This window comes from Oncorhynchus masou, chromosome 21, assembly GCF_036934945.1.
Source record: "Oncorhynchus masou masou isolate Uvic2021 chromosome 21, UVic_Omas_1.1, whole genome shotgun sequence".
Classification (NCBI taxonomy): domain Eukaryota; kingdom Metazoa; phylum Chordata; class Actinopteri; order Salmoniformes; family Salmonidae; genus Oncorhynchus; species Oncorhynchus masou.
This window is the reverse complement of record NC_088232.1, coordinates 1,986,333-2,010,960: the sequence shown is the minus strand read 5'-3', so window position 1 is coordinate 2,010,960 and position 24,628 is coordinate 1,986,333. Positions and strand designations below refer to the sequence as shown.

The 24,628-nt window shown below is 49.7% G+C and overlaps 1 protein-coding gene across 4 annotated transcripts in view; it reads left to right on the top strand.

Moving 5' to 3' along the window:
• Window positions 1-24,628, top strand: part of LOC135507579 (lipopolysaccharide-responsive and beige-like anchor protein) — a 334,560-nt gene that overhangs the window by 206,255 nt on the left and 103,677 nt on the right. For all 4 annotated transcript variants that reach the window (XM_064927105.1, XM_064927106.1, XM_064927107.1 and 1 more), the window contains 4 exons: window positions 11,215-11,332; window positions 11,558-11,660; window positions 15,608-15,723; window positions 16,039-16,151. In XM_064927105.1, the coding sequence (XP_064783177.1) occupies window positions 11,215-11,332; window positions 11,558-11,660; window positions 15,608-15,723; window positions 16,039-16,151 (450 nt within the window). The remainder of the gene's footprint in view (window positions 1-11,214; window positions 11,333-11,557; window positions 11,661-15,607; window positions 15,724-16,038; window positions 16,152-24,628) is intronic.

Sequence of the window (24,628 nt, the reverse complement as noted above, 5' to 3'; positions counted from 1 at the left end):
GTAAAGGTTACTCACCACCCACCCACCTGGAACAGAGAGTAAAGGTTACTCACCACCCACCTACCTGGAACAGAGAGTAAAGGTTACTCACCACCCACCCACCTGGAACAGAGTAAAGGTTAATCACCACCCACCTGGAACAGAGTAAAGGTTACTCACCACCCACCCACCTGGAACAGAGAGTAAAGGTTACTCACCACCCACCCACCTGGAACAGAGTAAAGGTTAATCACCACCCACCTGGAACAGAGTAAAGGTTACTCACCACCCACCCACCTGGAACAGAGAGTAAAGGTTACTCACCACCCACCCACCTGGAACAGAGAGTAAAGGTTACTCACCACCCACCCACCTGGAACAGAGAGTAAAGGTTACTCACCACCCACCCACCTGGAACAGAGAGTAAAGGTTACTCACCACCCACCCACCTGGAACAGAGAGTAAAGGTTACTCACCACCCACCCACCTGGAACAGAGTAAAGGTTACTCACCACCCACCCACCTGGAACAGAGAGTAAAGGTTACTCACCACCCACCCACCTGGAACAGAGTAAAGGTTAATCACCACCCACCTGGAACAGAGTAAAGGTTACTCACCACCCACCCACCTGGAACAGAGAGTAAAGGTTACTCACCACCCACCCACCTGGAACAGAGAGTAAAGGTTACTCACCACCCACCCACCTGGAACAGAGAGTAAAGGTTACTCACCACCCACCCACCTGGAACAGAGAGTAAAGGTTACTCACCACCCACCCACCTGGAACAGAGTAAAGGTTAATCACCACCCACCTGGAACAGAGTAAAGGTTACTCACCACCCACCCACCTGGAACAGAGAGTAAAGGTTACTCACCACCCACCCACCTGGAACAGAGTAAAGGTTAATCACCACCCACCTGGAACAGAGTAAAGGTTACTCACCACCCACCCACCTGGAACAGAGAGTAAAGGTTACTCACCACCCACCCACCTGGAACAGAGAGTAAAGGTTACTCACCACTCACCCACCTGGAACAGAGAGTAAAGGTTACTCACCACCCACCCACCTGGAACAGAGAGTAAAGGTTACTCACCACCCACCTGGAACAGAGTAAAGGTTACTCACCACCCACCCACCTGGAACAGAGAGTAAAGGTTACTCACCACCCACCCACCTGGAACAGAGTAAAGGTTAATCACCACCCACCTGGAACAGAGTAAAGGTTACTCACCACCCACCCACCTGGAACAGAGAGTAAAGGTTACTCACCACCCACCCACCTGGAACAGAGAGTAAAGGTTACTCACCACCCACCTGGAACAGAGAGTAAAGGTTACTCACCACCCACCCACCTGGAACAGAGTAAAGGTTAATCACCACCCACCTGGAACAGAGTAAAGGTTACTCACCACCCACCCACCTGGAACAGAGAGTAAAGGTTACTCACCACCCACCCACCTGGAACAGAGAGTAAAGGTTACTCACCACCCACCCACCTGGAACAGAGAGTAAAGGTTACTCACCACCCACCCACCTGGAACAGAGAGTGAAGGTTACTCACCACCCACCTGGAACAGAGAGTGAAGGTTACTCACCACCCACCTGGAACAGAGAGTAAAGGTTACTCACCACCCACCTGGAACAGAGAGTAAAGGTTACTCACCACCCACCCACCTGGAACAGAGTAAAGGTTAATCACCACCCACCTGGAACAGAGTAAAGGTTACTCACCACCCACCCACCTGGAACAGAGTAAAGGTTACTCACCACCCACCTGGAACAGAGTAAAGGTTACTCACCACCCACCCACCTGGAACAGAGTAAAGGTTACTCACCACCCACCCACCTGGAACAGAGAGTAAAGGTTACTCACCACCCACCCACCTGGAACAGAGAGTAAAGGTTACTCACCACCCACCCACCTGGAACAGAGAGTAAAGGTTACTCACCACCCACCCACCTGGAACAGAGAGTAAAGGTTACTCACCACCCACCCACCTGGAACAGAGAGTAAAGGTTACTCACCACCCACCCACCTGGAACAGAGAGTAAAGGTTACTCACCACCCACCCACCTGGAACAGAGAGTAAAGGTTACTCACCACCCACCCACCTGGAACAGAGTAAAGGTTAATCACCACCCACCTGGAACAGAGTAAAGGTTACTCACCACCCACCCACCTGGAACAGAGAGTAAAGGTTACTCACCACCCACCCACCTGGAACAGAGTAAAGGTTAATCACCACCCACCTGGAACAGAGAGTAAAGGTTACTCACCACCCACCCACCTGGAACAGAGAGTAAAGGTTACTCACCACCCACCCACCTGGAACAGAGTAAAGGTTACTCACCACCCACCCACCTGGAACAGAGTAAAGGTTACTCACCACCCACCCACCTGGAACAGAGTAAAGGTTACTCACCACCCACCCACCTGGAACAGAGAGTGAAGGTTACTCACCACCCACCTGGAACAGAGTAAAGGTTACTCACCACCCACCCACCTGGAACAGAGAGTAAAGGTTACTCACCACCCACCCACCTGGAACAGAGTAAAGGTTAATCACCACCCACCTGGAACAGAGAGTAAAGGTTACTCACCACCCACCCACCTGGAACAGAGAGTAAAGGTTACTCACCACCCACCCACCTGGAACAGAGAGTAAAGGTTACTCACCACCCACCCACCTGGAACAGAGAGTGAAGGTTACTCACCACCCACCTGGAACAGAGAGTAAAGGTTACTCACCACCCACCTGGAACAGAGAGTAAAGGTTACTCACCACCCACCCACCTGGAACAGAGAGTAAAGGTTACTCACCACCCACCCACCTGGAACAGAGAGTAAAGGTTACTCACCACCCACCCACCTGGAACAGAGAGTGAAGGTTACTCACCACCCACCTGGAACAGAGAGTAAAGGTTACTCACCACCCACCTGGAACAGAGAGTAAAGGTTACTCACCACCCACCCACCTGGAACAGAGAGTAAAGGTTACTCACCACCCACCCACCTGGAACAGAGAGTAAAGGTTACTCACCACCCACCCACCTGGAACAGAGAGTAAAGGTTACTCACCACCCACCCACCTGGAACAGAGAGTAGAGGTTACTCACCACCCACCCACCTGGAACAGAGAGTAAAGGTTACTCACCACCCACCCACCTGGAACAGAGAGTAAAGGTTACTCACCACCCACCCACCTGGAACAGAGAGTAAAGGTTACTCACCACCCACCCACCTGGAACAGAGAGTAAAGGTTACTCACCACCCACCCACCTGGAACAGAGTAAAGGTTACTCACCACCCACCCACCTGGAACAGAGTAAAGGTTACTCACCACCCACCCACCTGGAACAGAGTAAAGGTTACTCACCACCCACCCACCTGGAACAGAGAGTAAAGGTTACTCACCACCCACCCACCTGGAACAGAGTAAAGGTTAATCACCACCCACCTGGAACAGAGTAAAGGTTAATCACCACCCACCTGGAACAGAGTAAAGGTTACTCACCACCCACCCACCTGGAACAGAGAGTAAAGGTTACTCACCACCCACCCACCTGGAACAGAGAGTAAAGGTTTCTCACCACCCACCCACCTGGAACAGAGTAAAGGTTAATCACCACCCACCTGGAACAGAGAGTAAAGGTTACTCACCACCCACCCACCTGGAACAGAGAGTAAAGGTTACTCACCACCCACCCACCTGGAACAGAGAGTAAAGGTTACTCACCACCCACCCACCTGGAACAGAGAGTAAAGGTTACTCACCACCCACCCACCTGGAACAGAGAGTAAAGGTTACTCACCACCCACCCACCTGGAACAGAGAGTAAAGGTTACTCACCACCCACCTGGAACAGAGTAAAGGTTACTCACCACCCACCCACCTGGAACAGAGTAAAGGTTACTCACCACCCACCTGGAACAGAGTAAAGGTTACTCACCACCCACCCACCTGGAACAGAGTAAAGGTTACTCACCACCCACCCACCTGGAACAGAGTAAAGGTTACTCACCACCCACCCACCTGGAACAGAGAGTAAAGGTTACTCACCACCCACCCACCTGGAACAGAGAGTAAAGGTTACTCACCACCCACCCACCTGGAACAGAGAGTGAAGGTTACTCACCACCCACCTGGAACAGAGAGTAAAGGTTACTCACCACCCACCTGGAACAGAGAGTAAAGGTTACTCACCACCCACCCACCTGGAACAGAGAGTAAAGTTTACTCACCACCCACCCACCTGGAACAGAGAGTAAAGGTTACTCACCACCCACCCACCTGGAACAGAGAGTAAAGGTTACTCACCACCCACCCACCTGGAACAGAGAGTAAAGGTTACTCACCACCCACCCACCTGGAACAGAGTAAAGGTTAATCACCACCCACCTGGAACAGAGTAAAGGTTACTCACCACCCACCCACCTGGAACAGAGAGTAAAGGTTACTCACCACCCACCCACCTGGAACAGAGTAAAGGTTAATCACCACCCACCTGGAACAGAGAGTAAAGGTTACTCACCACCCACCCACCTGGAACAGAGAGTAAAGGTTACTCACCACCCACCCACCTGGAACAGAGTAAAGGTTACTCACCACCCACCCACCTGGAACAGAGTAAAGGTTACTCACCACCCACCCACCTGGAACAGAGAGTAAAGGTTACTCACCACCCACCCACCTGGAACAGAGTAAAGGTTAATCACCACCCACCTGGAACAGAGTAAAGGTTACTCACCACCCACCCACCTGGAACAGAGTAAAGGTTACTCACCACCCACCCACCTGGAACAGAGAGTAAAGGTTACTCACCACCCACCCACCTGGAACAGAGAGTAAAGGTTACTCACCACCCACCCACCTGGAACAGAGTAAAGGTTAATCACCACCCACCTGGAACAGAGAGTAAAGGTTACTCACCACCCACCCACCTGGAACAGAGAGTAAAGGTTACTCACCACCCACCCACCTGGAACAGAGAGTAAAGGTTACTCACCACCCACCCACCTGGAACAGAGAGTAAAGGTTACTCACCACCCACCCACCTGGAACAGAGTAAAGGTTAATCACCACCCACCTGGAACAGAGTAAAGGTTACTCACCACCCACCCACCTGGAACAGAGAGTAAAGGTTACTCACCACCCACCCACCTGGAACAGAGAGTAAAGGTTACTCACCACCCACCTGGAACAGAGAGTAAAGGTTACTCACCACCCACCCACCTGGAACAGAGTAAAGGTTAATCACCACCCACCTGGAACAGAGTAAAGGTTACTCACCACCCACCCACCTGGAACAGAGAGTAAAGGTTACTCACCACCCACCCACCTGGAACAGAGAGTAAAGGTTACTCACCACCCACCCACCTGGAACAGAGAGTAAAGGTTACTCACCACCCACCCACCTGGAACAGAGAGTAAAGGTTACTCACCACCCACCCACCTGGAACAGAGTAAAGGTTAATCACCACCCACCTGGAACAGAGTAAAGGTTACTCACCACCCACCCACCTGGAACAGAGAGTAAAGGTTACTCACCACCCACCCACCTGGAACAGAGTAAAGGTTAATCACCACCCACCTGGAACAGAGAGTAAAGGTTACTCACCACCCACCCACCTGGAACAGAGAGTAAAGGTTACTCACCACCCACCCACCTGGAACAGAGTAAAGGTTACTCACCACCCACCCACCTGGAACAGAGTAAAGGTTACTCACCACCCACCCACCTGGAACAGAGAGTAAAGGTTACTCACCACCCACCCACCTGGAACAGAGTAAAGGTTAATCACCACCCACCTGGAACAGAGTAAAGGTTACTCACCACCCACCCACCTGGAACAGAGTAAAGGTTACTCACCACCCACCCACCTGGAACAGAGAGTAAAGGTTACTCACCACCCACCCACCTGGAACAGAGAGTAAAGGTTACTCACCACCCACCCACCTGGAACAGAGTAAAGGTTAATCACCACCCACCTGGAACAGAGAGTAAAGGTTACTCACCACCCACCCACCTGGAACAGAGAGTAAAGGTTACTCACCACCCACCCACCTGGAACAGAGAGTAAAGGTTACTCACCACCCACCCACCTGGAACAGAGAGTGAAGGTTACTCACCACCCACCTGGAACAGAGAGTAAAGGTTACTCACCACCCACCTGGAACAGAGAGTAAAGGTTACTCACCACCCACCCACCTGGAACAGAGAGTAAAGGTTACTCACCACCCACCCACCTGGAACAGAGAGTAAAGGTTACTCACCACCCACCCACCTGGAACAGAGAGTGAAGGTTACTCACCACCCACCTGGAACAGAGAGTAAAGGTTACTCACCACCCACCTGGAACAGAGAGTAAAGGTTACTCACCACCCACCCACCTGGAACAGAGAGTAAAGGTTACTCACCACCCACCCACCTGGAACAGAGAGTAAAGGTTACTCACCACCCACCCACCTGGAACAGAGAGTAAAGGTTACTCACCACCCACCCACCTGGAACAGAGAGTAGAGGTTACTCACCACCCACCCACCTGGAACAGAGAGTAAAGGTTACTCACCACCCACCCACCTGGAACAGAGAGTAAAGGTTACTCACCACCCACCCACCTGGAACAGAGAGTAAAGGTTACTCACCACCCACCCACCTGGAACAGAGAGTAAAGGTTACTCACCACCCACCCACCTGGAACAGAGTAAAGGTTACTCACCACCCACCCACCTGGAACAGAGTAAAGGTTACTCACCACCCACCCACCTGGAACAGAGTAAAGGTTACTCACCACCCACCCACCTGGAACAGAGAGTAAAGGTTACTCACCACCCACCCACCTGGAACAGAGAGTAAAGGTTACTCACCACCCACCCACCTGGAACAGAGTAAAGGTTAATCACCACCCACCTGGAACAGAGTAAAGGTTACTCACCACCCACCACCTGGAACAGAGAGTAAAGGTTACTCACCACCCACCCACCTGGAACAGAGAGTAAAGGTTTCTCACCACCCACCCACCTGGAACAGAGTAAAGGTTAATCACCACCCACCTGGAACAGAGAGTAAAGGTTACTCACCACCCACCCACCTGGAACAGAGAGTAAAGGTTACTCACCACCCACCCAACTGGAACAGAGTAAAGGTTACTCACCACCCACCCACCTGGAACAGAGAGTAAAGGTTACTCACCACCTACCTGGAACAGAGTAAAGGTTACTCACCACCCACCCACCTGGAACAGAGAGTAAAGGTTACTCACCACCCACCTGGAACAGAGAGTAAAGGTTACTCACCACCCACCTTTCCATCTATCTTTTCACCTCTACAGGAAAGATGGCATGTAGTGTGGTTGAGGAGGCAGTGTGTGTGTATCTCGTTCTGTCTGTGTGTGTCTGTGACATGGCAGTGTGTATCTCGCTCTGTCTGTGTGTGTGTGTGTCTGTGACATGTCGTCTGATGAGTGGTCGGTGTTGTTGACATGTGAACCTGATGGCCACGCTGTCTGTCTGTCCATCCTTACAGCGGATAGAGAAGTCAGACTGATCCAACTATCTGTCTGAGGTGGTTTGTCATGACCTTCAGATCAGACTGGTAAACGGACTCTGACAGACAGGGCAGGAGACATGCAGACCAGACTGGTAAACAGACTGACAGACAGGACAGGGCAGGAGACACGCAGACCAGACTGGTAAACAGACTGACAGACAGGACAGGGCAGGAGACACGCAGACCAGACTGGTAAACAGACTGACAGACAGGGCAGGAGACACGCAGACCAGACTGTCATATCTAGTTATTTAGACACTGCTTTGTTATAAATCGTAGAGATATATTTGTAAGTACACAGTGATGATCATACAATAACGAGAATACAGTATATTACTAAAATAAAGTCAGTTGATTGGCATGGTGCAGACAACAGTGTAAAACGTTCCCCGATCCTCCCTCAGTCCCACAGGCAGTGTTGTTGTGTCATGCACTGTGGAGGCTGTGGGTTGCAGAGTGGCAGTGTGCAACACAGTCTATTAACACTGATCAAATAGGGTTAATTGTATCACAGGGAGTGGTGGCTGCTGTAGACGCTCATTGCCTGCCTTGTCTGCAGTGTGGAGATCAGTCCATGAGTGGCTGAAAGATGACGAGATGTGATTTTTAGAATTGAAAAAAATCTGACTGATGAAGACTCACCTAGATCCACTAAGACTTCATCAAAAATAGAAAGATCAAACTGACGAGGAAAGAACCTGACAAAATACCCATTTTTCTCACCTAGGTCCTTCTTTAACCTTCATCAAAAAACACATAATAGGGTCTTTCACAAATAACTTTGATACCCAATGAAAGAAAATCCCTTCATAAGTCCTTTTGGATATTCTGTACCAGAAGCCACAGCTTGAGGGGTTATTGTGACAGTGTTCCCATGGTGACGGGGCTGATGGGAGGCTGGTACGGTGTGGGGTCGTCCTGGGCCCAGCCTGTTAGGGTAGTGTAGGTGAGAGTCTGGGAGAGAGATGGACGGGCAGCCCAGTCTCTCTTCCAAACATCTCTAATCCACATTTAATTGAACTCCAGAGACTTTGAAGTGAGGCTGTGGTGCAGGCAGATCTTATTCCACTGAGAGGAGGGAGAGAGAGAGAGCGAGAGAGGGAGAGGGAGAGAGGGGGAGAGAGAGAGAGCGAGGGGGAGAGAGAGAGCGAGGGGGAGAGGGAGAGAGAGAGGGAGAGAGGGGGAGAGGGAGAGAGAGGAGAGGGAGAGAGGGGGAGAGCGAGAGAGCGAGGGGGAGAGAGAGAGAGCGAGGGGGAGAGAGAGAGAGCGAGGGGGAGAGAGAGAGCGAGGGGGAGAGAGGGGGAGAGAGGGGGAGAGAGAGGGAGAGAGAGGGAGAGAAAGGGGGAAAGAGGGAGAGAAAGGGTGAGAGAAAGGGGGGAGAGGGGGAGAGAGAGAGAGAGAGGGGGAGAGAGAGGCTGCCAGGACGTCCTCAGCTAAGAGCCCCAGCTGCTCCCTTCCACTGCAACCTACCCTTTAATGAGCTCCTTGAAGCTAGTGCTGGAGTTAGCACACTATGCTAGTCACATATTTGAATATTTCTAACCCCTTAGTGCCATACCTCAGTGACCCCTCTTCAATCCCCATGTCCCTTAAACCCTAGTGTCATTAAAAGAGCTTTGAAACAAAAAGGGAGAGGCCCGGTGAGTAAAAAAAAAAGAGAAAAAAAAGAAGCTAGTCAACAAAGCAAGATAAGTGGGTTAGCGCAGAATCTAAAGATTGGAATAGCTTGAATATGAATCGCAGGAGGCCCGGACCGAACATCTGTGGCTGTCAGGAGGGCTGACAGGCGTCGAGACAAGTCACTCTGACAACCGCAGAGAGAGAGAGAGTCCATTCTCCACAGAGAGAGATTAGGCTCAGCTCATTTTAGCATTTTTGCATTCTTTAGCGTTAGCCGACAAGCTCCTGTTTAACCTTGCAAGGTGGCAGTCCCGTTGTTAGAGGAATTAGAGAAAGCAGGTTAACTGACTATTTAGCATAAACTGTGCTGTTGACCCAATAGCACTCTTCATAAAAGCGTTGTCAAACCCAACAAGCTCTCACTGTCTCACGTCAGAATTAGATGTTAATCCATTTTTATTAAACTTCAAATTTTAAAGTGTTTAATGTTAAGTTTAGGAAATAACTCTGCATTTTTAAGTTTAGGGTTAAATTTAGGCATTAACTCTGAAATCTTAAGATGAAGCATTAACTCTGAATGGTTAAGTGGCTGGTTTTACACGTCATCTCCCGATGTCCTCAGACGTGGACAGAAGTCGAACACTGACTTGTGTCACCGGTGACCTGGCTGGTCAAACCGGTCTTAATCTGGTGAAAACTGGGCCATTAAAAACCACTGCAATGGGCAGTTTCTGTTGCCATTATAGATTTATCTGAACAACATATCACTGTTTTGTGAACACATTTTACATTTGGCCTTGTAATTGGTACTCTTCAGGAAAGTCATCATTTTTTAGCTCTGAATATTGGTGCATACTTGAAATGATCTTGACAAAAGTATGCATCTGATTCTGACCATGTCTTTATTTATATTTTAAGCAGAGAGGATACCCGCTGTCTAAATTACTGATGAGCTTTTAGTGAACTAAATGTCTGCCTCGTCCATCCCTTCCTCTGAATAGTGAACTAAATGTCTGCCTCGTCCATCCCTCCCTCCTCCCTCTGAATAGTGAACTAAATGTCTGCCTCGTCCATCACTCCCCTCCTCCCTCTGAATAGTGAACTAAATGTCTGCCTCATCCATCCCTCCCTCCTCCCTCTGAATAGTGAACTAAATGTCTGCCTCGTCCATCCCTCCACTCCTCCCTCTGAATAGTGAACTAAATGTCTGCCTCGTCCATCCCTCCCCTCCTCCCTCTGAATAGTGAACTAAATGTCTGCCTCGTCCATCCCTCCCTCCTCCCTCTGAATAGTGAACTAAATGTCTGCCTCGTCCATCCCTCCCCTCCTCCCTCTGAATAGTGAACTAAATGTCTGCCTCGTCCATCCCTCCCCTCCTCCCTCTGAATAGTGAACTAAATGTCTGCCTCGTCCATCCCTCCCTCTGAATAGTGAACTAAATGTCTGCCTCGTCCATCCCTCCCTCCTCCCTCTGAATAGTGAACTAAATGTCTGCCTCGTCCATCCCTCCCCTCCTCCCTCTGAATAGTGAACTAAATGTCTGCCTCGTCCATCCCTCCCTCCGCACTCTGAATAGTGAACTAAATGTCTTCCTCGTCCATCCCTCCCTCTGAATAGGGCTCATTCTCTCGTTAAAGGAATCCCTTTTTCACGGAGGCTGATCAATATAACACATTAATCCTGCTGTTCGGGACGACGCGTCACTTGGCTGTGATGAATGAACTAACACAGCCTTTTCTCCTCTCTCTCCTCTCTCTCTTCTCTCTCTTCTTCTCTCATCTTCTTCTCCCCTTCTCTCTTCCTCTCTCTTCCTTTCTCTTCCTCTCTCCTTCTCTCTCCTCTCTTCTCTCCTGTCTTCTCTTCCTCTCTTTCTTCCTCTCTCTTCTCTCTTCTCTCATCTCTCCTCTCTTCTCTTCCTCTCTCTTCTTTCTTCCTCTCTCTTCTCTTTTCTTCCTTCTTTTATTACTTTCTTATCTCTTGTCTTTGCTCACCTCTCACTCCTTTCCTCCCTCTCTCTGCTCCCCCCCTCTCTCCTCTCCTTACCACTCCTCTCCTCTCCAGATCCTAACCTACACAGAGGGCCTTCATGGTAAATGGCTGTTCACAGAGATCAGGGCTGTCTTCTCCAGACGTTACTTGCTACAGAACACTGCTCTGGAGATTTTCATGGCCAACAGAAGTAAGACCCACAACCAGCATATTTTATTCTAATATTATTCAGTAGAATCACAACCCTTAAATTATGACATGAGTTTGGATTTGAATCTGAAAGACAAATTAATGAAATGTATCTTTGCCAGGATCTTTTTGAAAGCGTATATATTTGATTTAGAATTTGAAGCTGCTCCATTATCTGTAGAAACCAAGCCATGGATTGACAGAACTTGTTTGCCTTCCTCTGTAGCTGCGGTCATGTTCAACTTCCCAGATGCAGGCACGGTCAAGAAGGTGGTCCAATGCCTCCCTCGCGTGGGGGTGGGCACCAACTTTGGTTTCCCACAGACCAGGTCAGTCTATTTTGTTCTCTCTCTCTGTCTCTCTCTCTCTCTCTCTGTCTCTCTGTCTCTCTCTCTGTCTCTCTGTCTCTCTCTCTCTCTGTCTCTCTCTGTCTCTCTCTCTGTCTCTCTGTCTCTCTCTGTCTCTCTCTCTCTCTCTGTCTCTCTCTCTCTCTCTCTCTGTCTCTCTCTGTCTCTGTCTCTCTGTCTCTGTCTCTCTCTGTCTGTCTCTGTCTCTCTGTCTCTGTCTCTCTCTCTGTCTCTCTCTCTGTCTCTCTCTGTCTGTCTGTTTCTGTCTCTCTGTCTCTCTGTCTCTCTGTGTCTCTCTCTGTCTCTCTCTGTCTCTCTCTGTCTCTCTCTGTCTCTCTCTGTCTCTCTCTGTCTCTCTGTCTCTCTGTCTCTGTCTCTCTCTGTCTCTCTGTCTCTGTCTCTCTCTGTCTCTGTCTCTCTCTGTCTCTGTCTCTGTCTCTCTCTGTCTCTCTCTCTCTCTGTCTCTCTCTCTCTGTCTCTCTCTCTCTGTCTCTCTCTCTCTGTCTCTCCGTCTCTCCGTCTCTCCATCTTCTTGCGGTGGAGGGTTGGTATGTGTTCATCCCCACTGTGTCTCGTTAGCTGACACTAAACACTTGTGGGCTTAGCGTGTAACACTGGCATTTCACGTGTCACACCGTCACGCTTCAGCACGTTCTGAGGAAACCACCACAGAAAGAGTGGAGAACACACACACACACACACGCAGCCCCCCCCAACTCTCTCCCTCTTCTCCTCGTGCCTTCTTATGACTGCATGTCTGCAGCACCCTGCCATAGCCAAGTCCAGCCTGTGTACTGCACTGTTATGGCCGTAGCCAAGCCAAAGACAGAATGGAAATTGAGAAATGTCCAAGACAATTCCCAAGGAGTATCTGTGTTTTGCTGCATAGTTGGCTTGATAGTGATATGTACCATCCATTTTGTAACCCATGAGAGAGTGTTGAAATGTGTGTTTTTGTAAGAGTCAGATTGTGTGGATCTGTTTTTGTGTTTGTGTGTGTGCGTGCACACAGGAAGGAGAGTGTGTGTCAGTCCCATTAATCAACATGGTGTAGCTCAGCCTGGGGGCACCGTGTCTCTCTTGACCTGGAGACAGCTGTACAGTCCAGTCCTGTTCTCACACCATCACTACTCCCTCAGCATTACATTATACATCCTTTACCACAACCTGCAGTACCTCTACCTCACAATGTTTCCCACAACCTGCAGTACCTCTACCTCACAATATTTACCACAACCTGCAGTACCTCTACCTCACACTATAATGTTTACCACAACCTGCAGTACCTCTACCTCACAATGTTTCCCACAACCTGCAGTACCTCTACCTCACAATATTTACCACAACCTGCAGTACCTCTACCTCACACTATAATGTTTACCACAATCTACTGCACCTCTACCTCACAATGTTTACCACAACCTACAGTACCTCTACCTCGCACTATAATGTTTACCACAACCTGCAGTACCTCCACCTCACACTATAATGTTTACCACAATCTACAGCACCTCCACCTCACAATGTTTACCACAACCTACAGTACCTCTACCTCGCACTATAATGTTTACCACAATCTGCAGTACCTCTACCTCACACTATAATGTTTACCACAACCTACAGTACCTCTACCTCGCACTATAATGTTTACCACAATCTGCAGTACCTCTACCTCACACTATAATGTTTACCACAACCTGCAGTACCTCTACCTCACACTATAATGTTTACCACAACCTACAGTACCTCTACCTCGCACTATAATGTTTACCACAACCTACAGTACCTCTACCTCACAATGTTTACCACAACCTGCAGTACCTCTACCTCACAATATTTACCACAACCTGCAGTACCTCTACCTCACACTATAATGTTTACCACAATCTACAGCACCTCTACCTCACAATGTTTACCACAACCTACAGTACCTCTACCTCGCACTATGTTTACCACAATCTGCAGTACCTCTACCTCACACTATGTTTACCACAACCTGCAGTAACTCTACCTCACACTATAACGTTTACCACAACCTACAGTACCTCTACCTCACACTATAATGTTTACCACAACATTTCCCTAACATTCAGAGTTTTCTGTTGGTATATCGGCTACCTAGGCTTCACCCCAACCTATCTTCCACTATACATTAATGTCTCAAAAATGTTGGCACTAACATTCAGATAGCATTTTAGGTACCATTAAAGAGACTAGATTTCCCTAGCATTTGTTCTCTGGCCTAACCTTCATATGGGTTAGCACTTGATCAAGACAAAGTAGAATATTTTGGACTACAGGGAAATGAGGACCAAGCACTCCCCCGTTCTCATCGACTGGGCTGTAGTGGAGCAGGTTGAGAGCTTCAAGTTCCTTGGTGTCCACAACACCATCAAACTAACATGGTCCAAGCACACCAAGACAGTCGTGAAATCCTCAGATCTTTGGTTGTATCACTTCCTGGTATGGCAACTGCTCAGCTCCTGACTGCAAGGCACTACAGAGGGTAGTGCATATGGCCAGATACATCACGCCAAGCTTCCTACCATCTAGGACCTCTATACCAGGTGGTGTCAGTCGAAGGCCCTAAAAGTTGTCAAAGACTCCATCCACCCTAGTCATAGACTGTTCTCTCTGCTACTGCACGTCAAGTGGTACTGGAGCGCCAAGTCTAGGTCCAAGAGGCTTCTAAACAGCTTCGACCCCCAAACCATGAGACTCCTGAACATCTAATCAAATGGCTACCCAGACTATTTGCATTGCCCCCCACCCCTCTTTTTACACTACTGCTACTCTGTTATCTATGCATAGTCACTTTACCTCTACCTACATGTACATATTACCTCAACTACCTTGACTAACCGGTGACCCTGCACATTGACTCTGTACCAGTGCCCCCTGTATATCGCCTCGCTATTGTTATTTTACTGCTGCTCTTTAATTATTTGTTACTTTTATCTTATTTTTTTAAACTGCATTGTGGGTTATGGGCTTGTAAGTAAGCATTTCACTGGAAGGTCTACACCTGTTGTATTCGACACATGTGACAAATAAGATTAGATTAGATTTGATTTTAGCTGCCTTGTATATAATTCAGAGATGTTGCCCTAACGTTTGTTCAGGGTTTTGAAGCTATAAACTGGGAGTTGTAAAGGGGTGATTGTGACTTTCTGCTGTGGCTTAATGACTATAATCTCACACTGTGACAGTGATTCATTCCATCATTTGCCTTTGTTTTAATTGGATTGGGGGTCATTTGTTCAAGTCCCATAGCATACATCATGCTCCGGGGGCCTGCGTGTGTGTGTGTGTGTGTGTGTGTGTGTGTGTGTGTGTGTGTGTGTGTGTGTGTGTGTGTGTGTGTGTGTGTGTGTGTGTGTGTGTGTTGCGGGGAGATCAGTGTGTGTATCTGCTTGCGAAGAAGAATTAACCCTACTCATTGCATATTTGTCTTTCATTTAGTGTGCCTAAATATCTATACCTATTTCTTATTGGAACGTTTGCATTTCGAGACTTTACTACGACCTTGGACTGAATCAGTTTTATTATTGCAGTTGGATACCTTGAAACACACCAATCCTCTGGTATGATTAGGTTCTGTTTTCATAACTCACAGTGGGTCTGAAATGTTGTTCTTTGAAAGTGTTGTCAATGTCTTGTTTGCCAGCACTTATGGACTGGAATACAGCCCGGCATCTCACCAGAGAGCCCGGCATCTCACCAGAGAGCCCGGCATCTCACCAGAGAGCCCGGCATCTCACCAGAGAGCCCGGCATCTCACCAGAGAGCCCGGCATCTCACCAGAGAGCCCGGCATCTCACCAGAGAGCCCGGCATCTCACCAGAGAGCCCGGCATCTCACCAGAGAGCCCGGCATCTCACCAGAGAGCCCGGCATCTCACCACACAGTGTGTGTTCTCCCTCCTCCAGGCGTATCTCCCAGGCCAGTCCCAAGCAGCTCTACAAGGCCTCCAACATGACCCAGCGCTGGCAGCGCAGAGAGATCTCCAACTTTGAGTACCTTATCTTCCTCAACACCATCTCTGGTAAGACCAGTGTTACCCCACTGTCACTGGACTGTCACCATAGGGAATGACAACACACCCAGCTATTATGAACATATGTGGTCAATGATGTAAATGATATAAACTCTGTTTGGCCAACATGGTTTCATTCTCTGACTTCATTTTCTTCATAGTTAGTAAAAATATATTCCACATTTAAGCTCTAATCGAAAAGGGAGTTTGGTGTCCAGACATTTAGACATTTAGTTTAGACTAAACATGTTCAGTTCTAGAAGTTTGATGATGTTGACTAATTTGAGACTGTTGTGACCGCCCCCCCCCCATGTCTCCCTCCAGGACGTACGTACAATGACCTGAATCAGTACCCCGTCTTCCCCTGGGTCATCACGAACTACGACACTGAAGACCTGGACCTCACTCTGCCCAGCAACTACAGAGACCTGTCCAAGGTAACACACCCACGCACACTTAGGAAGAAAGAGATGCCTCGCTGAAGACAGGCTCTCTGGGACTAGCTGAGTCAGCGCTGATAGAAGGTCCTATAAGGCTATGAGGGAGTATGTAGGGGAGTTGTGGCTGGAATGATTAGCAGGCTGTTTGTTAATCACTGCCCACTCCCCTGGCCTGCGTAGTGGCGGTGTAATTGCGATTGATCATAGTTAAGTAAGACATCTCTGTAATCACTGGGTGCTGATAGCCATCTCTGTACAATACACAGCAGAGAGGAAAGAACAGCTTCTCTCTCTCTCTCTCTGTCTCTCTCTGTCTCTCTCTCTCTCTGTCCCTATTAGTCTCTCTCTTTACTGCCTAAAGGCGTCCACCTCATCCATAGGTTTGATTTGCTCCCAGCAGAACTCTGCTAGGTGAAGTGAATGTATGTGCTCGCATACTACTTTAAAATACCTTACCTTGAAAAAGCGCCAATATGTGTCCCTCTTGAGATGCAGTAGTCAGTAACCTTCCTCAAAATAGTCCGAGTTCATCTAAAATAACTCAATAAATCTGTCATTAATTTAGGTGTTTTTACATCTAAGTTGTTTGGTGCAGTATTTCTCAACAACAAAAAATGTGCATGAAAACTAGTCGTCTGTCGTTGAACGACAACAAACACTGCTTTGAAGAATGCCTACTGTTGACCAATCACTGACGAAGGGGCGTAGACTTAAAAAAAAACGTGTGTGTGCTCGAACAGCCAGATAGAAAAAGGCTGAATGCTGTCGAACACCAAAACTTCACAAAAACCTAATAGAATGTCGTCATAATGCATGCAGAAATGGTTTTGACTATGAAGCATACGTTAAGGGGTACTCTTCGACGGTAATCACTGCTTACACACCTATAGAGGAAGTCATGTAATACCAAGACTCCATTTTGTATTTGACCTGGACAGAAGTCTAAAATGTGCAGAACTCCATTATTTACTAATTGAAGTCAGTCTTAAGTCCCCTCCCGCCACTCCCTCTGAAGTATAGGAATGCTCTCTACAGATGATTAAGCTTAGAACAGTTGAAGATGTCTTACTCTCCCCCCCCCTGAAGCTTTTAAAACACACACAGACTTTTAAAAGGCCCATCTCCAAAGCCTGCCAGTCGCAGCAGCCCCAGAACGGCCATTCATTATGTGTAATGGCGCCCAATGGTGGGAGGACAGAGGATTACTTTGAGAGTGAGATGATGGAGCGTCCGTGTCTGGCTGAAGCCAAAATGGCCGAATAAATCAGCCGGGCCACAGGAAACAACAGGCATGTGCAGTAATGAACATGCAGAGTATACCTGGGAAGTAATGCACTCTAGAGCCACACAGAGTTGGCCATTCACTTTTAATGGTGCGCCTGGCCCAGGTCTGCCCTGGCCGGCAAAGGATTCTGAGGTGGAGGTGGAATGCAGACGCGTCCATCTTGCTATGACTGAGGATGGATTCAGCTGGAGTGAATGCATGCTCTCTGGAGAGGACTTTTATGGCCTTTTTGTGAACTGTCATTGCCACAACTCCTTCTCGACTTCCATACACACCCACACACTCATCCTGTCATGCACATCAACACCGTCCTCCAAGCAGCCCTCCTTTGACCAGTCCTCCCATCGCCGTTTCTCTCGCTCTACCTCCCTTGTGTAGTGTTTCCCACCATGCGGCTGTGTACCCGCCCCCCCACTCTGTTTATTTGTGCTTCATTTTGCCCACGAGGCTGACACATGACAGCCATAGCAGCCTCTCTCCCCTCCTCCCTCCGCCTCATCCCCCTCTTCCTCCAGAGTTTGGACAGCTCAGCCTCTGTGCTCAGTCGAGCCTCAACGCCCCAGGGAGAAACTGAGCAGCAGAGAGGGGGAGGGAATGAGAGAGAACAAGGGGAGAGAGAGAAGGAGAACGACAGAACAAGGGGAGAGAGAGAAGGAGAACGACAGAACAAGGGGAGAGAGAGAAGGAGAACGACAGAACAAGGGGAGAGAGAGAAGGAGAACGACAGAACAAGGGGAGAGAGAGAAGGAGAACGACAGAACAAGGGGAGAGAGAAGGAGAACGACAGAACAAGGGGAGAGAGAGAAGGAGAACGACAGAACAAGGGGAGAGAGAGAAGGAGAACGACAGAACAAGGGGGAGAGAGAGGAGAACAGAACAAGGGGAGAGAAGGAGAACGACAGAACAAGGGGGGAGAGAGAAGGAGAACGACAGAACAAGGGGAGAGAGAGAAGGAGAACGACAGAACAAGGGGAGAGAGAGAAGGAGAACGACAGAACAAGGGGAGAGAGAGAAGGAGAACGACAGAACAAGGGGAGAGAGAGAAGGAGAACGACAGAACAAGGGGAGAGAGAGAAGGAGAACGACAGAACAAGGGGAGAGAGAGAAGGAGAACGACAGAACAAGGGGAGAGAGAGAAGGAGAACGACAGAACAAGGGGAGAGAGAGAAGGAGAACGACAGAACAAGGGGAGAGAGAGAAGGAGAACGACAGAACAAGGGGAGAGAGAGAAGGAGAACGACAGAACAAGGGGAGAGAGAGAAGGAGAACGACAGAACAAGGGGAGAGAGAGAAGGAGAACGACAGAACAAGGGGAGAGAGAGAAGGAGAACGACAGAACAAGGGGAGAGAGAGAAGGAGAACGACAGAACAAGGGGAGAGAGAGAAGGAGAACGACAGAACAAGGGGAGAGAGAGAAGGAGAACGACAGAACAAGGGGAGAGAGAGAAGGAGAACGACAGAACAAGGGGAGAGAGAGAAGGAGAACGACAGAACAAGGGGAGAGAGAGAAGGAGAATGACAGAACAAGGGAGAGAGAGAAGGAGAATGACAGAACAAGGGGAAGGAAGAGGGAGAGAGGGCAGACTTTTTTGTTTCACCCCCTCTTTCTCTGCCTCTCCCTCTCTACTCTCTCTGCCTCCCTCATCCCCCCATTCTCATTGAAGAGCGAGGGAGTGAAGGAAGGAGAGACGCGGGGCCGACCAATCTTTACTCCACCAGTTTTATTCATGCTGTTGACATGGTGTGATATCAGTGTATGACCAGTGGAGCGTGGCAGACTGCATCGTCTGGGAAAGGACAGCCACTCCGACGCTCGGTACTCCTCCTCTATTGGCTGCTCGTTTCGTTTGGTTCGTTATAATCCCCCCTTCTGATATCTCTCCTTCTCTCTCTCCTCTTTACTCGAGGTTGGAGCATTGGGCCAGTAAACGAAAGGTTGCTGGTTCGAATACTGGAGCCGACAAGGTGAACATAAAAATACATTTTAAAATTAAATATCTGTCGCTGTGCCCTTGAGCAAGGCACGTAACCCTAAATTCTCCAGGGTTGCTGTACAATGGCGACCCTGGCCGTGGGATATGCAAAAAAAAAAAACACATTTCCATATACCCTTGTGAAGTAACAGGACCAATATACGCACCCCCCAAATGATGATTATTTTCAGTCGACCCTCCCTCCCTCCCCTCTCATGTCGTGCTCTGCTTTGATAGAAACAGGTCATGTGAGAGTCCTGTGACATTGAGAGGCTGAAATTGCCACGAACGCCTGTGGGTCACACACTGTCATGCGTGCGCGAGTGCATGTCCTCACAAATGTATGTCCCTTCTATCAGAGCGATTCCGTTCATACTCCGGGGCTCTTTCTCATCCTAAACTCTGACCTCGGCCTGACATGAAACGCCAGCCCAGAGATAACATTGTATTCACCACTATAAGGACGCGGTCTTACACTAGACAACCTTAGTCCCAATCTAGTGCACTTCTTTTGGACGCTCCTTAGTAGTAGTGTGACGTTTGGGGTGCACCCCTGCTCTGACGTTGAGAGCATTTTTAAACAGGCAATTTGGAAGGACTCCTGAAACGGGATGCTTGAACGAGGTGTTGACCTGGACAGGTTTGGGGTCCTGTATTTGCAATGTAGCAAAAACAACGCAGCCTTATATTGAGCGGTTCCAGGGCCCTTGTACTTTGGCACCGGGCGGGGGGCTAATGGGGTATTGATTTCAAGATGCGTCCCATATGTTTTCTGACACCCCTCAAACACCACGTCATTCTCACTGTTTAAATAGGACATTCTATATAAACAGTCCTCTCAAAACCACAGTTTGATTTATGTCTCAAGGCTCTCTGGCAAAGCTCAGACTGAGCCTTCCTAAATGAGTGATTTATTTAGTCAAATAATCCTTAAATGTGGAAACGTTGTAGTTTGTTGTATCACTGCTGACCCTTATAATTTGGAGAGATGTAATGGTTAACTATATGCTACTGTCTGGTTTCTGCTCATCTTGATAGACATTTTTGCCTTTGATGTCTTTGACATTTGAATTCAGATCTGAGAGATTTTCTGTAGTGGAAGATTGTTTGTATTATCTGGTTGACGTTAGGTTTGATTTCGGTTAACTGTTGAATGGTTTTATTTGTGTCTGTGATCAGAGTCCTTTGATAATATAAGTCTCTACTTGATCTGCAAACGGTATATCAACACAATGTGTTACTGTATGATGCATTTCCTGTTGTTCCAATATGTTCGAGGATTTAGCGTCACGTAAAAGATTACACATCACCGACACCATCTTTTATAGTTTTTATTTTATTTAACTAGGCACGTCAGTTAAGAACCAATTCTTATTTACAATGACAACCTACCCCGCCCAAACCCGGATGACGCTGGGCCAATTTGTGCACCGCCCTATGGATCTCCCAATCACGGCCGGTTGTGATACAGCCTGGAATCGAACCAGGGTCTGTAGTGACACCTCTAGCGTAGTTGAGTGGCTATGGGTAGCAGTGGGCTAGCATAGTACTTTATACGTGTAAGCTAATTCTATGGTGTAATAATGATGCCACAAGAACCATTTCCCAACACCTTCCTAATCTACATTCTGGATGAACAAAAGATAAAACCCTTATCCAAGATTAAAGTCTCCCATATTCTCCTCTTTGAAGCAGTAACACCATCTAACTCTGTCCATGGCTTATTCTAATCTCATTCCCGTTCAAAGTCTAATTAAAAACAACGCTAGCAGCTCATTTATCCGAGCGCTCGTCGAAGCGCTATTCGCAGGCACCGCCTGAACATATTAGCCCAATGGGCAGCGTTCACTGGATCAGAGCACTCCTCACCGGGGACGGGCCTGATGTACGACGCTGTCACCACCGCTCTATTGTACCGCCACCCTCCTCGCCGCGCATTGCTCTCCACCCGGACGTAATTTACAGCAGTAAACAATGTAGAGTGTAGAGCACTCTTTTTCTCCCTCGTTCGCTCTCTCGCTCGCTCATCTCTCGCTCTTGCGCTCTCGCTCTATTTTTCTCTTTCCCTCTCTCTCTCGCTCCCCCCTCTCTCTCTCCCCCCCTCTCTATCCCCCTCTCTCCCGCTCCCCCCTCTCTCTCTCTCCCCTCTCTACCCCCCCTCTCTATCCCCCACTCCCCCTCCCCCTCTCTCTCTCCCCCCTCTCTCTCCCACTCTCTATCCCCCTCTCTCCCGCTCCCCCTCCCCCTCTCTCTCCCCCTCTCTATCCCCCCTCTCCCGCTCTCCCCCTCCCCCCCTCTCCCCCTCTCTACCCCCCTCTCTATCCCCCTCTCTCCCGCTCCCCCTCCCCTCTCTCTCTCTCCCCCCTATCCCCCTCTCCCGATCCCCCCCTCCCCCCACTCCCCCTCTCTCCCCCTCTCTATCCCCCTCTCCCATTCCCCCTCTCCCCTCTCTATCCCCCCTCTCTTGCTCCCCCTCTCTATCCCCCCCCTCTCTATCCCCCTCTCTCTTGCTCCCCCTCTCTATCCCCCCCTCTCTATCCCCCCCTCTCTATCCCCCCTCTCTATCCCCCCCCTCTCTATCCCCCCTCTCTTCCTCCCCCCCTCTCTATCCCCCTCTCTCTTCCTCCCCCTCCCCCTCCCCCCCCCTCTCTATCCCCCTCTCTCCTCCTCCCCCTCTCTATCCCCCCCCTCTCTATCCCTCTCTCTTGCTCCCCCTCCCCCTCTCTATCCCCCCCCTCTCTATCCCCCTCTCTCCCGCTCCCCCTCCCCCTCTCTCTCTCCCCCTCTATCCCCCTCTCCCGATCCCCCCTCCCCCCACTCCCCCCTCTCCCCCCTCTCTATCCCCTCTCCCATTCCCCCTCTCCCCTCTCTATCCCCCCTCTCTTGCTCCCCCTCTCTATCCCCCTCTCTATCCCCCCTCTCTTGCTCCCCCTCTCTATCCCCCTCTCTATCCCCCCCTCTCTATCCCCCTCTCTCTATCCCCCCTCTCTATCCCCCTCTCTCTTCCTCCCCCTCTCTATCCCCCTCTCTCTTCCTCCCCCCTCCCCCTCCCCCCTCTCTATCCCCCTCTCTCCTCCTCCCCCTCTCTATCCCCCCCTCTCTATCCCTCTCTTGCTCCCCCTCCCCCTCTCTATCCCCCCTCTCTATCCCCCTCTCTCTTCCTCCCCCTCTCTATCCCCCCTCTCTTCCTCCCCCTCCCCCTCTCTATCCCCCTCTCTCTTGCTCCCCCTCTCTATCCCCCCCTCTCTATCCCCCCTCTCCTCCTCCCCCTCTCTATCCCCCTCTCTCTTCCTCCCCCTCTCTATCCCCCTCTCTATCCCCCCTCTCCTCCTCCCCCTCTCTATCCCCCCCTCTCTATCCCCCTCTCTCTTGCTCCCCCTCCCCCTCTCTATCCCCCCCTCTCTATCCCCCCTCTCTTCCTCCCCCTCTCTATCCCCCCTCTCTTCCTCCCCCCTCCCCCTCTCTATCCCCCCTCTCTCCTCCTCCCCCTCTCTATCCCCCCCTCTCTATCCCCCTCTCTCTTCCTCCCCCTCCCCCTCTCTATCCCCCTCTCTCCTCCTCCCCCTCTCTATCCCCCCCTCTCTATCCCCCTCTCTCTTGCTCCCCCTCCCCCCTCTCTATCCCCCCCTCTCTATCCCCCCTCTCTTCCTTCCCCCTCTCTATCCCCCTCTCTCCTCCTCCCCCTCTCTATCCCCCCCTCTCTATCCCCCCTCTCTTCCTCCCCCTCCCCCTCTCTATCCCCCTCTCTCCTCCTCCCCCTCTCTATCCCCCCTCTCTATCCCCCCTCTCTCTTGCTCCCCCTCCCCCTCTCTATCCCTCCCTCTCTATCCCCCTCTCTCTTCCTCCCCCTCTCTATCCCCCTCTCTCTTCCTCCCCCTCCCCCCTCTCTATCCCCCCTCTCTATCCCCCTCTCTCTATCCCCCCCTCTCTATCCCCCCCTCTTCCTCCCCCTCTCTATCCCCCTCTCTCTTCCTCCCCCTCCCCCTCTCTATCCCCCCTCTCTCCTCCTCCCCCTCTCTATCCCCCCTCTCTATCCCCTCTCTCTTGCTCCCCCTCCCCCCTCTCTATCCCCCCTCTCTATCCCCCTCTCTCTTCCTCCCCCTCTCTATCCCCCTCCCCCATCTCTCTCTTTTATTCTTGGTCTCATTGCAGTGCACTCAGTCTCTTTTTTTTATTTTATATTCCTCTTCCAGCCTTTTCTTTTTTTAATGAGCTCTACGTTATTACGGCAATAAATCAGTCCAATCGTTGTACTGTATAATTCAGCGTGTGTACTTCCACCCCCAGTAGCCCTGGGTAAGCCAATAGTGTGTCACTGTCAGCACAGCCCAGCACACTGTGTCGGCATGAGGCGGTGTGTGCGTTGGCGTGTGTGTGTTTCTGTTCTTTTCCGGTTGTTGGAGTATAAGGAAGGTAATTGGGTACGGTCTTGAATGGGTGCACCCTTGGATACAATCAGACACACACACCACTACACCCACCACTACACCCACCCGACACAGTAACAGCAGCATCAGATCAATAGCCTCTCCCCAGCCTGGACGAGGCCTCCCATGACAGCACTATGATATGAGAGAGGGCCTATCGATCCACCAGCCAGTGCTTCATCTTCAAAAGGCCATCATTCCATTACCATTGATCAGAGAGGAGGTGTGTTTGGAGCGAGGGATGAAGAGGAGGAGGAGGAGGGCTAATAGAAGACTAATAAAAATTGAACGGGTAAAAAAGTGATTTCTATAAATGAGCATTTAAATAATAAGCCAGGTATTGGTTTCTCTGAGATCAATGGGAAATTAATGCAACTGATCCATTTTTTAGACCCACAATGGAGGCTGCTTCTCCTGACTAGTATATTAGCTACAGATTAATAAAAATGGAAGAAGGAACCTCCCGGCCCTTGCTATTGATGTTCCTAGGCCTCCTTTCATCGCAGCACATTCGTTCTCTCTGACAGACTAGCCGCAGGGGGTTGTGTTTCAGGGCTATGAAGTGAAATGCTGTTGGAATGGATTGATCCTCAAAACAACACAGCATCTAATATTCATTCGGCGAACGAACAAAGGTTACTAACATCATTTGAATATATATGCCCTGTGTTTGAAGCAAAGTCTGCTCTCTGAAAGCTAAAAGAGTTCAATTGTAATAAAATGTTTCTTCTTTTTGTACTGCCACTCTTTCTCTCTGTTTCTCTTTTATCTCCATCTCTATCCGTGTCT